Source organism: Heterodontus francisci, chromosome 25, assembly GCF_036365525.1.
Source record: "Heterodontus francisci isolate sHetFra1 chromosome 25, sHetFra1.hap1, whole genome shotgun sequence".
Lineage (NCBI taxonomy): Eukaryota > Metazoa > Chordata > Chondrichthyes > Heterodontiformes > Heterodontidae > Heterodontus > Heterodontus francisci.
Window position 1 is genome coordinate 35869877 of NC_090395.1, and position 12845 is coordinate 35882721.

At 42.6% G+C, this 12845-nt stretch overlaps 1 protein-coding gene across 6 annotated transcripts in view; it reads right to left on the reverse strand.

Moving 5' to 3' along the window:
* The window catches only part of LOC137383820 (T-complex protein 11-like protein 1), a 67997-nt gene that overhangs the window by 6310 nt on the left and 48842 nt on the right, over positions 1 to 12845 (reverse strand). For 5 of the 6 annotated variants that reach the window (XM_068057086.1, XM_068057085.1, XM_068057090.1 and 2 more), the window contains 3 exons: positions 12226 to 12407; positions 5519 to 5682; positions 4249 to 4510 (listed from right to left, as the gene is read on the reverse strand). In XM_068057086.1, the coding sequence (XP_067913187.1) occupies positions 4281 to 4510; positions 5519 to 5682; positions 12226 to 12407 (576 nt within the window). In that variant the 3' untranslated portion in view covers positions 4249 to 4280. Of the gene's footprint in view, positions 1 to 913; positions 974 to 4248; positions 4511 to 5518; positions 5683 to 12225; positions 12408 to 12845 lie in introns of all 6 variants that reach the window. The other variant, XM_068057087.1, reaches the window with a different exon arrangement.

A 12845-nucleotide genomic window follows, 5' to 3' on the forward strand; every position in this document is an offset into this window, starting at 1 on the left:
GGTTAGATCACATTTGGAATACTGTGTACAGTTCTGGGCACTACACCTTAGAAAGGCAATGTTGGCCTTGGAACAAGTGCAGTACAGATTCACCAGAATGTATCCAGGGCTCCATGAGTTAAATTACAAGGAGAGATTATCTAAACTAGGCTTGTATTCTCTGGAATATAAAGGCTAAGGGGTAATTTGATTTAGGCTTTTAGCGTTCTAAGAAATTGATAGGGTAGATAGAGAGAAACTTTTTCCACTAGTGGGGAGTTTATGGCAAGGAGATATAACCCTAAAAATCAGTGTCAGGCCATTCAGGGTAGAGGTTAGGAGACACGCAAAGGGTGGTAGAAGTGTGGAACACTCTCCTGCAAAAAGCAGTAGATACTAGCTCAATTAATAATTTTAAATCTGAGATCGATAAGTTTTTGCGAGCCAAAAGTATTAAGGGATATGTAGCCAAGGCAGACATATGGATATAGATCAGCCATGATCTCAATGGAATGGCAGAGCAGGCTTGGAGGGCTGAATGATCTATTCCTGTTCACATGTTCCTACAATCAATATTATGTCATTTTTTTTTAAGTGTATGTAACCATAACAGGTGCTAAGCACCATGGAGGAGATGAAAAGGGGTTTTGGTCATCTGTATTTTCCATGACATAGTCTGAAATTTAAACATCAGTGTTTAGTGATGTATTAGTTACTTGTAATTAACTAGCCAATATACCAGATATCTTTTTACAGTTGAACTGAAAGGTGGCATACATTGGCACCCCAGGGTGTCATGGCAGGATGCTGAATTGGGCCTCTGATTTTCTTACATGGATTCCCAATTATGCCAATGAGGGAGGTGACTAACTGAAGCTTTCTCATTGGTGTTCCCTCTTAACCCATCAAGTCAGCAACTAGATGATGTTCTTACCTGCCTCCTAGTGGTTTGCCACAGAATGGCGGTGGCTGCAGAACTGGAGAGAAGGTTCTGCTTTAAAAACGTATAGAAGAAGGAAAGAACAGAATTTCAGAAAGAGCTTTGTGTTGAAGCTTTAAAGGGATCATCATAATTTGGGAGAGAAATTATCTGCATAGTTCTGTGGTACTATCAGTTTGCTGTCAGCTTACAATGCTATAACAACTGGAATAACATTGCATTGCCTGTTTAATAAAATGTGCCTCCTTTTTCAGCCTCACATTACATGAAATTCTCTATCCTGATTGTAGAACTGATGTGCTATTTGTCAGTGAGCGTACTTATAAATTTCAACACTTAAATAATAAATTTTTATGTTCTTTTCAAGCTTGGCACAACACAAAATGTGTCTAAATCCGTAACTTTTATTTTGGACTTAAAAGTAGTTTCTTGAATTACAGCTGGCTGCTATTTCCTTCAGGTTGATGTGAAAGATTCAATTTAAAATGTTCATATTGTTGGAGTTGATGCCACCTACTGGTGTGACCTCAGTTTACAAAAAGCTTCAATCAGTTTGAATGACAATGTAGCTGGGCCGAGGAGTCATCAAAATTGGGGCAGAGAAGCGCTTTAACTTAAGACTCTTAGTCCTTGTTTAACATTACATTCCAACAGTAATATTTAAATACATCTCAATGAACGATGCAGTTACGCAACTCTCCCCACTTAATTTCTGCACTACTTATTTATTCTTCATCCTTCTTCGCCCCCCCCCCCCCCCCCCCCACCCCACTAGTGTTGTCTGGATGGGAGTGAGTTCTCACTGTAGAACACTCTTGGCTTGCAGATGAGTTGTGTAAACCACTCGGGTTTCACTCTCCTAAACTGCTCACCCTGAGGGATATATTACAACCTGTAAGATGTTTCCACATTCGTCTCATTGCTCTTTGGTAATATTGCTCATGCAGAATGGCTTCTGTCTTTTGCTGCACAACAACAATCACTGCACCCCCAAAAAGTTACTGCCCTGAGATATTTCCAAACTTTTATATAAATGTAAGTTTACAAAAAGAGTTTCATTTATATAGCATCTTGCATGCCATCAGGATGTCACAAATTGCTTTACAGCCAATTAATATTTTTTTTAAAATGTAGCCACTGTTGTAATGTAGGAAACACAGCAGCCAATTTGTGCACAGCAATCTCCCACAAACAGTGATGTGATAACAACCAGATCAGCTGTTTTAGTGTTGGTTGAGGAATATAAATATTGACTAGGAAACTGGGGACAACTCTCCTGCTCTTTTACAAAATAATGCCATGGGATCTTTTATGTCTGACTGAAATGGCAGACAGGGCCTCAGATTAATGTTTCATCTGAATGACAGCACCTCTGACAGTGCAGCACACTCTTGGTACTGCATGGAGTGTCAGCCTAGATTTTGTGCTTAAGATTTCACATTTGTACCCTGATATCTCTGTAATTTGAAGGGACCAAGGTTATGCAATGTTGGACAAGTACTGTTTGCCACTAGATGGCATCCGATGAACATACTTGCACAAAACCTCAAAAGGGTCCGTTTCAATGGATCTTTCTATTGAAGGAGTATAATTTTAGACAAGGCTTCAAAAGGCTTATTACCCTATATAACATGGTGAAGGGATCCAGGTTCTATCCTTTGCGTGACTTTCTAATAGCAGGGCTGTCTGAGGGTAAAAACTGTGCAAGCGAACGAGCATCCTTGCACATTCATCCTTTCCGTTATTAAATGGAAGCAGAGGGACAACCAGTCAGGACTATGCTGGGCTCCTGCTCAGTGTACTTAACCCAGCATTAACTTAGATCAGATGCAGGATAATGTTCACAGGCTGTTTGCTAGCAGCAGAGTGTGGGGAATGGGGAAAAAGGGAGAGGTGAAGGGGAGACCAGGCCAGGACCTCTATTCCACAGCTAAATATTCTCAGTACAATAATCAGGAATCACTGGGTCAAAACATGTTGTGTGTAGAGTCTGATATTTGGAAGCATTTTAAAGGGTGAATGGGGATAGAATACTTTATGCAGTGAAAGACACAATCCTCTCCTCCTTTCTTATCCCAGTAAAACGAATATTTACTAGATGTGCTTTATTTATGAAGGTCAATAACAATAAAATCTGTTAATGCAGTAGCTTGATTCATTCTGTGTGTAGGTAGAACCACTCTAATGTACAGTGAATGCCTTTGCCAAGGTCTATAAGAGCATAGGCAATAGGAGCAGGAGTAGGCCATTCGGCCCTTTGAGCATGCTCTGCCGTTCAATAAGATCATGGCTGATCTACTTCAATTTCACCTTCCTGCACGATCCCCATATCCCTCGATTACCTCAATTCTCAAAAATCTATTAATCTCTGTCTTGAATATACTCAACTACAGCATCCACAACCCTCTGGGGTCAAGAGTTCTATAGGTGGGAATGACAGTGTTTTGGGCTTTGGATGTATCTAGGTGAAACCATGGCAAAAGTTCCCAAAAGCAGATGAGCTCAATTAGCCCACGAGTAACACATGTTCTCACACAATCTGATTTCAGTTGCAAACCCTGGTCTCAGAATCCAGTGCTTGCCCCATTACAATCAGTCTCAAACATGCAGCCAGAGGGTGGGGAGCTAACTGACACTCATCTGTATGACATCTGCTTAAGTAATATTACTGATGTAACTGATCCATTTTCACAGTCTTCCACTACTCGGTGTCAAGAATCAATATTAAACCCAACAAGGACAGTATCAAGTGGTAAGTCTGCAGCATGAAGCATTTGGAAATGATTTATATGGCGCCAGTTAAAAGAAAATAGAATTTTGTGCCAACCTCCAGTGTGCACCTCACCAGTAAGAAAATAGCCCATTAATACAGCAGAATAAGGTCCATAGCCATCATCAATTTATAGCTGATAGTTTTGGCAGTATCGCTGGAAGCCTCTGCCTGGTGAGTGTGATATGTCTGGCAAGTGGAGGGCAAGGATCTTATGTTCTCACAACTCTGAAGGACATTCGAGTCATACTGGGAACAGACAACGCTCTTAGCCCCTTGTCCATGAAAGACAGATGGCACGGGGAGATCCGACATAAGAAAGGGGGTAAAAGCAGAAAAACAAGTTTTCTTTTCAATGATTGTTAATGGTTACCAATGGCTGTTAATGTACTAGAATATTGGATTTAATGGGATTTATGCTTCTTGAGCAAAGCCACTGACAATTTTTTACTATTCTGAACATTTGATATATTTCTGAAATTGCACCCTGGCATGAAGGATAGAGTTAAGATGCTTCCTCAGACTATGTTTGTTCACCTCTAACATTGCTGGTCCTTACCCATCAATCTACCACAGTTCCTGCTTTCAGACTCAGCGAGAGTCCATCCCGGCATCACTATCCGTGTAGAGCAGCTTTGCCAAAATCCCTGAGTAATAGGGTCCGAACACCATCCTGTTGTGGTGCAGTATACGGTTGAAAGTGCAGCCAATCTCCTTTAACTCTGCCTGAATTGGAGCAAGGCCCCCTGGGAGAGCATGAAGGCAATTCTGTGGACTTGGGGAACTGAGAAAACTCTTCAGGTACGAGTGGATCCGCTCACCTACAGAAAGAGATACAAGATAATGAAACCAGCTAAGTAACAATGCACAGTGGCCAGTATGGTGGGGCCTAGCAAGGCATGGTCTAACAGACAGCGCAGAAGATGCTAAAAAGTATGAATTGTTCTCAGTTAATATATGGAACAAGTTTCTGCATAAATGCAGTGATTGCAAAATATATTTACCTTCAAGCAGAAATTTGGTGGATCTTGAATTCAGAAATTCAGATCGGGGAGATGCAAATGTTTAGTTGAAACTGTCCAGATGTTTGGATTGTTTTTAGTTGAGTTATGCAGCTGTTTGGGTCATATTTGATTGGATTATCCAGCTGTTTGGGTCATATTTGATTGGATTATCCAGCTGTTTGAGTTGTGTTTGGTTGAAGATAAAGAGAAGAAACTTAATGGTGGAGATTCCCTATCAAATGTACATTCCTGATTAATGTTGAAAATATTTCTCAAACCCTTCATTCTGGTTGTAGCACATTAATTTGAGCTGTTGTTCCTGCTCCTCAATTTTCTGTTCTAGGTAATGACCCATATTGGGGTCCAGCTCTGTGGGTGCCAGTATCTTTTGGCATTTCATCAATGTGGCCACCCTTTATGTCAGAGCAAAGACAGTCGTGGCAGGCTGTTCAACTATGGGAGGAGCAGAGGCATCACAACCAAAGGGTGGGAACACTTTTCTTTCCTACGGGCTTTATGGCCAATTCTAATGCTGCTCTGCCTGAGATCAGCTCACTCAGCACAGAATTTAAATCAATTCCAGGACCTTGCTGCTCTGTGTGCCTCAGTTCCACGATGGGCATTGAATTAACCAACTGAGCTATTGTGAACATTAATAATGCTGATTATAAATAGAATTAATCAAACATTTTGTTTTCTTCACATCCGTGCTGAGTAAAGAACAACACATAATATCATTCAGAAAGTTGCCTCAGGTGAGCTCAGCTCCACTGATCACATTCCAGGAATACCTGGCTGACTTTACAATTTGTACAATGGACTCACCTATCAGTTGACGAATGACATTGTCTCTCTGTGTAATGCTTCTGATTTGTCCTTTTAAAATGGTTTCTTGCTCACTTGTCAGAGGAGTGTACCCGTGTTCAGGAAGTGACCTGCTGACCTCTCTGTGTATCTGGTCACTGACTGCAAGTAGAGCTTCTTCCAACCTGAATATCGTGGAGATTGACAGGAGGAGCAAAACAAGAATCCTTTAATGTAATCTTTTCTGTTATTTCTGATGGAAAGGGCTCCTTTGGTTAAAGATATCACCTTTTCGGGGTTCAAAATCAAAGCCTCAGCTGATCTTGGCCCTAAAGATCAAAGTTTCAACCCAGCTTGTGACATGGAGAAAAATAGCAAGAATCTGCACCCCCCCCACACCCCCCACCCCAAGCACCTTCCAAACATCTGTCCTCCTATTGGCCATCCAAACAAAGGAGAGTCCAGATCGTTCCTTAAGAACAAAGAACAGGCCATTCGGCCCTCCAAGGCCTGAGCCGATCTTGATGCCTGTCTAAACTAAAACCTTCTGCACTTCTGGGGACCGTTTCCCTCTATTCCCATCCTATTCATGTATTTGTCAAGATGCATCTTAAACGTCGCTGCTTCCACCATCATCCCTGGTAGCATGTTCCAGGCACTCACCACCCTCTGTGTAAAGAACTTGCTTTGCACATCCCCTCTAAACTTTTCCCCTCGCACCTTAAACCTATATCTCCTAGTAGCTGACTTTTCCACCCTGGGAAAAAGCTTCTGACTATCCACTCTGTCCATACCACTCATAACTTTGTAAATCTCTATCATGTCGCCCCTCACCTCCGTCGTTCCAGTGAAAACAATCCGAGTTTATCCAATTTCTCCTCATAGCTAATGCCCAACAGACCAGGCAACATCATGGTAAACCTCTTCTGTACCCTCTCCAAAGCCTCCACGTCCTTCTGGTAGTGTGGCGACCAGAATTACACGCAATATTCTAAGTGTGGCCTAACTAAGGTTCTGTACAGCTGCAGCACGACTTGCCAATTTTTAGACTCTATGCCCTGACCGATGAAAGCAAGCATGCCGTATGCCTTCTTGACTACCTTATCCACATGTGTTGCCATTTTCAGTGACCTGTGGACCTGTATGCCCAGATCTCACTGCCTGTCAATACTCCTAAGTGTTCTGCCATTTACTGTATACTTCCCACCTGTATTAGATCTTCCAAAATGCATTACCTCACATTTGTCCGGATTAAACTCCATCTGCCATTTCTCCGCCCAAGTCTCCAACCGATCTATATCCTGCTGTATCCTCTGACAATCCTAATCACTATCCGCAACTCCACCAACCTTTGTGTCGTCCGCAAATTTACCAAGCAGACCAGCTACATTTTCCTCCAAATCATTTATATATACTACAAACAGCAAAGGTCCCAGCACTGATCCCTGCGGAACACCACTAGTCACAGTCCTCCATTCAGAAAAGCACCCTTCCACTGCTACCCTCTGTCTTCTATGACCGAGCCAGTTCTGTATCCATCTTGCCAGCTCACCTCTGATCCCGTGTGACTTCACCTTTTGTACCAGTCTGCCATGAGGGACCTTGTCAAAGGCTTTACTGAAGTCCATATCGACAACATCCACTGCCCTTCCTTCATCAATCATCTTCGTCACTTCCTCAAAAAACTCAATCAAGTTACTGAGACACGACCTCCCCTTCACAAAACTGCTGCCTCTCGCTAATAAGTTCATTTGTTTCCAAATGGGAGTAAATCCTGTCTCAAAGAATCCTCTCTAATAATTTCCCTACCACTGACGTAAGGCTCACCGGCCTATAATTTCCTGGATTATCTTTGCTACCCTTCTTAAACAAAGGAACTACATTGGCTATTCTCCAGTCCTCTGGGACCTCACCTGTAGCCAATGAGGATACAAAGATTTCTGTCAAGGCCCCAGCAATTTCTTCCCTTGCCTCCCTCAGTATTCTGGGGTAGATCCCATCAGGCCCTGGGGACTTATCTACCTTAATGCTTTGCAAGACGCCCAACACCTCCTCCTTTTTGATAACGACATGACCCAGACTATCTACACTCCCTTCTCGAGACTCATCATCCACCAAGTCCTTTTTGGTGAATACTGATCAACTGATTAACTCAACTGATCAGGAAACAAGGCTATACCTCTTGGTAGGAGGGACTTAAAATAGACAAAAGGGAGAAAACAGACCAAAAAAACAGACTTAAACAGATTTAAATTAACATTTTCTGAAATGATATGTGTGAGAATTCATTTTGAGGCAGCATGTTACTGGAAGGTCTGATACTCCCAACATACAGTGAAAAAGCAAATAAGAGAAGCAAAGAGAGAGCATAAAAAGAGATTGGCAGCTAGCATTAAAGGAAATCCCAAAGTTTCCTAACGGCACATAAGTAGTAAAAGGGTGGTAAAAGGAGGAGTGGGGCTAATTAGGGACCAGAAAGGGGATTTACACATGGAGGCAAAGGGCATAGCTGAGGTATTAAATGAATAATTTGCCTCTGTCTTTACCAAGGAAGAAGATGCAACCCAGGCAATGTTGAAAGAGGAGGTAAGTCGGACACTAGAGGGGTTTAAAATTGATAAAGAGGAAGTATTCGATAGGCTGTCTGTTCTTAAAGTGGATAAAGCACCAGGACCAGATGAGATGCATCCAAGGATGCTGAGGGAAGTGAGGGTGGAAATCGCAGAGGTACTGACCATAATTTTTCAGTCTTCCTTAGATTTGGGGGTGGTGCCAGAGGACTAGAGAATTCAAATGTCACACCCTTGATCAAAAAAGGGTGTAAAGATAAGCCCAGCAACTACAGGCCAGTCAGTTTAACTTCGGTGGTGGGAAAGCTTCTAGAAAAAATAATTCGGGAGAAAACCAATAGTCACATGGACAAATACAAGTTAATTAAGGAAAGCCAGCATGGATTTCTGAAGGGAAAATCATGATTAGCTAACCTGCTGGAGGTTTTGAGGAGGTAACAGAGAGAGTTGATGGGGGCAATGCTGTTGATGTGGTGTACATGGACTTTCAAAAGGCATTTGATACAGTGCCACACAACAGACTTGTGAGCAAACTTGTAGCTCATGGAATAAGAGGTGCGGTAGCAACATGGATACGGAATTGGCTGAGTGACAGGAAACAAAGAGTAGTGGCTAATGGATGTTTTTCAGGCTGGAGGAAGGTTTGTAGTGGAGTTCCCCAGGGATCAGTGTTGAGACCCTTGCTTTTTCTGATATATATTAATGATCAAGACCTTGGTGTACAGGGCACAATTTCAAAGTTTGCAGATGATACAAAACTTGGAAACATTGTGAACTGTGAGGAGGATAGTGTACAACTTCAAAAGAAGATAGACAAGTTGGTGGAATGGGCAGACAGGTGGCAGATGAAATGTGAAGTGATTCATTTTGGTAGGAAGAACATGGAGAGACAATTTAGAATAAAGGATACAATTTTAAAGGGGGTGCAGGAGCAGAGGGACCTGGGTGTATATGTGCGTAAGTCATTGAAGGTGGCAAGACAGGTTGAGAGAGTGGTTCATAAAGCAAACAGTATCCTGAGCTTTATTAATAAGGGCATAGAGTACAAAAGCAAGGAAGTTATGTTGAACTTGTATAAGACACTAGTTCAGCCTCAGCTGGAGTATTGCGTCCAATTCTGGGTGCCGCACTTGAGGAAAGACATGGCATTGAAGAGAGTACAGAAGAGATTCACGAGAATGGTTCCCAGGATAAGGAATTTCAGTTATGAAGATAGATTGGAGAAGTTAGGACTGTTTTCCTTGGAGAAGAGAAGGCTGAGAGGTGATTTGATAAGAGGTATTCCAAATCATGAGGGGTCTGGACAGAGCAGATAGACAGAAACAGTTCCCAGTCGTGAAAGGATCGAGAACAAGAGGGCACAGAGTTAAAGTATTTGGTAAGAGAAGCAAAAGTGACATGAGGAAAAACCTTTTCATGCAGCGAGTGGTTAAGGTCTGGAATGCACTGCCTGAGAACGTGGTGGAGGCAGGTTCAATTAAAGCATTCAAAAGGGAATTAGACTGTTATATGAAAAGGAAGAATGTGCAGGGCTACGGAGAGAAGGCAGGGGATTGGAACTGAGGGCGTTGCTCTTTGAGAGCCAGTACGGACACAATGGGCGAATGGCCTCCTCCTGTGCTGTAACAATTCTGTGATTGTGAGGTACAATGCAAAGAATCTCAGAATGAATGCATCTTTCCCTCATGAATGTCCATGGAAGGGTTCTAGGGATGATTAAAAATCTGCCGATGAGTTGCTCCAAGTAGCTGGCTCGAGGGATACTGCAGCGTTTTGGCAACAGGTTTAAGAAGTAGGAAGAAATGAAAAATTCTGGGAGGGGGAAAAAACTACCCCCTTATCTCCTAAAACAATACCTTCCAAACAGTGATGATAAATCCTATTTTGAAACACTTGCACATATAACAGAAGAGGAATTAATTTGCATCATCGTGTGACGCAAAAGTTGCTCTATGTCCAGGTATCCATTTTCCCAGCAGTAGCCATTATGGTTTCTTCGGTTACCAACAAAGACAACTCTGACCAAAGGTCATCAATCTAAAACGTTAACTCTGTTTCTCTCTCCACCAGAAGCTGTATGACCTGCTGAGTGTTTCCAGCATTTTATGTTTTAAACACGGTCGACTTGTTTTACACTCAGCTGGATGATCAGCTTATCGGTTCAAGCTCAATCGAGATCTGAGTCACGACCAGGACCAACCCCCAGGTGTTTCGGAAGAAGATAAAGAGATTCACATCTCTGTTCAACAGCTGTGCAAAGGGACAATTCCAGTTAACATCTCATCACAGGCCATAGGTAAGCACCAGGGGAACAAGATGTGCCACAGAGGCTGTGGGTCAGCAAGCACTGATAAAGTTCAGTTCTGTAATATTTCTTGATTTGGATGAGACTTCTGTATCCTGCCCTTCCTACCTTTTTTTTTAAGATATCCTTTTTGCTCTGCCAATGTTTTTGACTAGGATTTCAGCTTTTGTACCACCTAGTTTCCTTCCAGCACCCAAAAACACCCTGAACAATCATGTATAGTTGCTATACTTATGCAAATCCCATATCCATGTTTAGAGGGGATTTGAGGAAAATTTATTTCACCCAGAGGGTGGTTGGAATCTGGAACACACTGCCTGAAGGGGTGGTAGAGGCAGGAACCATCACAACATTTAAGAAGTATCTAGATGAGCACTTGAAACACCATAGCATACAAGGCTACAGACAGGCCAAGTGCTGGAAAATGGGATTAGAATAGATAGGTGTTTTGACGGCCAGCATGGACAAAATAGGCCGAAGGGCCTGTTTCTGTGCTGTATAACTCAATGACTCTATCAATGTTAGCTAAATAATTGGCTTTTCAATGGTTCAATAAAATAGTTTTGAGCCTGTTACAGCCTACCTCCAGTTGTACCTTTCAGTCTTACCCTCCAAAATGCCTATGATGGCACTGAAAAACAGATAGAACTGGGAAGGTGGTCTTGGTTTAAATGCTTAAAATGAGGCCTTTCCAGTGGATCAACAGTCTGCACATTATTAAATAAAATTAGGCCCATTTTGGCCAGACTAATTTGCTTAGCAGAGATAGTGCAGTGGGATCATTAACATTCTAAGCCTGAACAGAGGTGAGAAAAAAAAAGAAAGGTTTGCATCTATTTAGCACCTCTAATGACCACAGGATGTCCCAAAGCACTTTACAGCCAAGGAAATACTCTTGAAGTGTAGTCACTGTTATAATGTAGCAAATGCAGCAGCCAATTTGCACACAGTAAGATCCCACAAACAGCAATATGATAATGACCAGATAATCTGTTTTTTTAATGATTTTAATTGAGGGATAAATAATGGCCAGTGCACCAGGGATAACTCCCCTGCTCTTGTTCGAAATAGTGCCTTGGGATCTTTTATATTCACTGTAAAGCGTTTTGAGACGGCATGAAAAGCGCTATATAAATGCAAGTCTTTTTTTTATCTACCCAAGCAGGGAAATGGGACCTCAGTTTAACATCTCATCTGAAAGACGGCACCTCCAACAGTGCAGCACTCCCTCAGTACTGCACTGGAGTGTCAGTGTAGATTTTTTGTACTCAAACCCTGGAATGGGACTTGAACCCAGAGCCTTGTGAATCAGAGGTGAGAGTGCTGCCAACTGAGTCATGGCTGACAGGCAGAATATCAAGGCCCATAGCTGAATACAGAATTAACGGAGCCCTGTGGCTGGAGAAAACAAGAATGAACAGACCAAGCCTGGAAGGGTTTCTTTAGAGGGTGACTGACAGCTGGAATGCATTGCTTGGTGATGTATTGGAGGCAGGACTGGACATTTCAAAGCTGACAGGGGAAGACTGTAGTGTTGGTGTTCTGGAATGATGCAATCAAATGGGGCGAAACAGCCTTCTACTTCCAAACCTACTGTGTGATCATAACTCATTGGGCAAGACTAGAAACTAGAGGAGCTCCGCATTATGCTGTCAGCCTTCCACAAAATACTGGACTACACAGGTGTCTATTTACACTCTGACAGCTGGAAGTTGATTTGCACTGTGCAACATTTTCACCTGTGTATACTGAAAGAGTAGAGTCGTAATTATAGCAAGCGCTGATAGATATGCTTCAAAATATTCTGTCTCCGTTGTCGCTTCCTGGAGACTTAAGTGGTCAGATTAACTTACTTGTAATTCAGCCCATCTAACAGGGCACAAGTGACCTGCTTTAGTTTATCTATAAGCCCAGGCAAACCACAAATGGGTGCTCCCACTGCATTATTGGTTACCAATAGGACGGAAGCCACCAGAGTCAGCTGATCGAGTCTCTGCTGCAGCTCCTGTAGACGTGATCTGTCCATCAGCACAGTCTGTATGGGGAGGAAAAAAGAGTTGGTTCATGTTGTCTGTCAACAGAAAGACCACAGCGTTCAGTTGAACAGTTGGATTGAGGGACCATCTGAGCAACGATAGCTCATTTAAAGTGTTAAGTCAGTTCAGCTAGCTTTGATTCCTTGTCCACGATGATTAGCTAGAATCAGTCAGCACTACTGTTGCATGCGTTAGAGTTGGCCCAGGCAGACTTTGGGCTATGGGGACATTGGAGGGGTAAGGGGGGGGTGGGGGGAGGGGAACCAGCCTAGATTCCTATGCCAAATTGTTGTTGAGTGACCTTTGCTGTACAGCATGCAGGTGTGCATGTCGGGACTAATATTTGCTGTGCTCGGTGAATAGCTTACCAACACCCACGGCGTAGAATCCCACACAAATGGCCACTTGGTCATGATACATAAAGGACTGCCAGCATC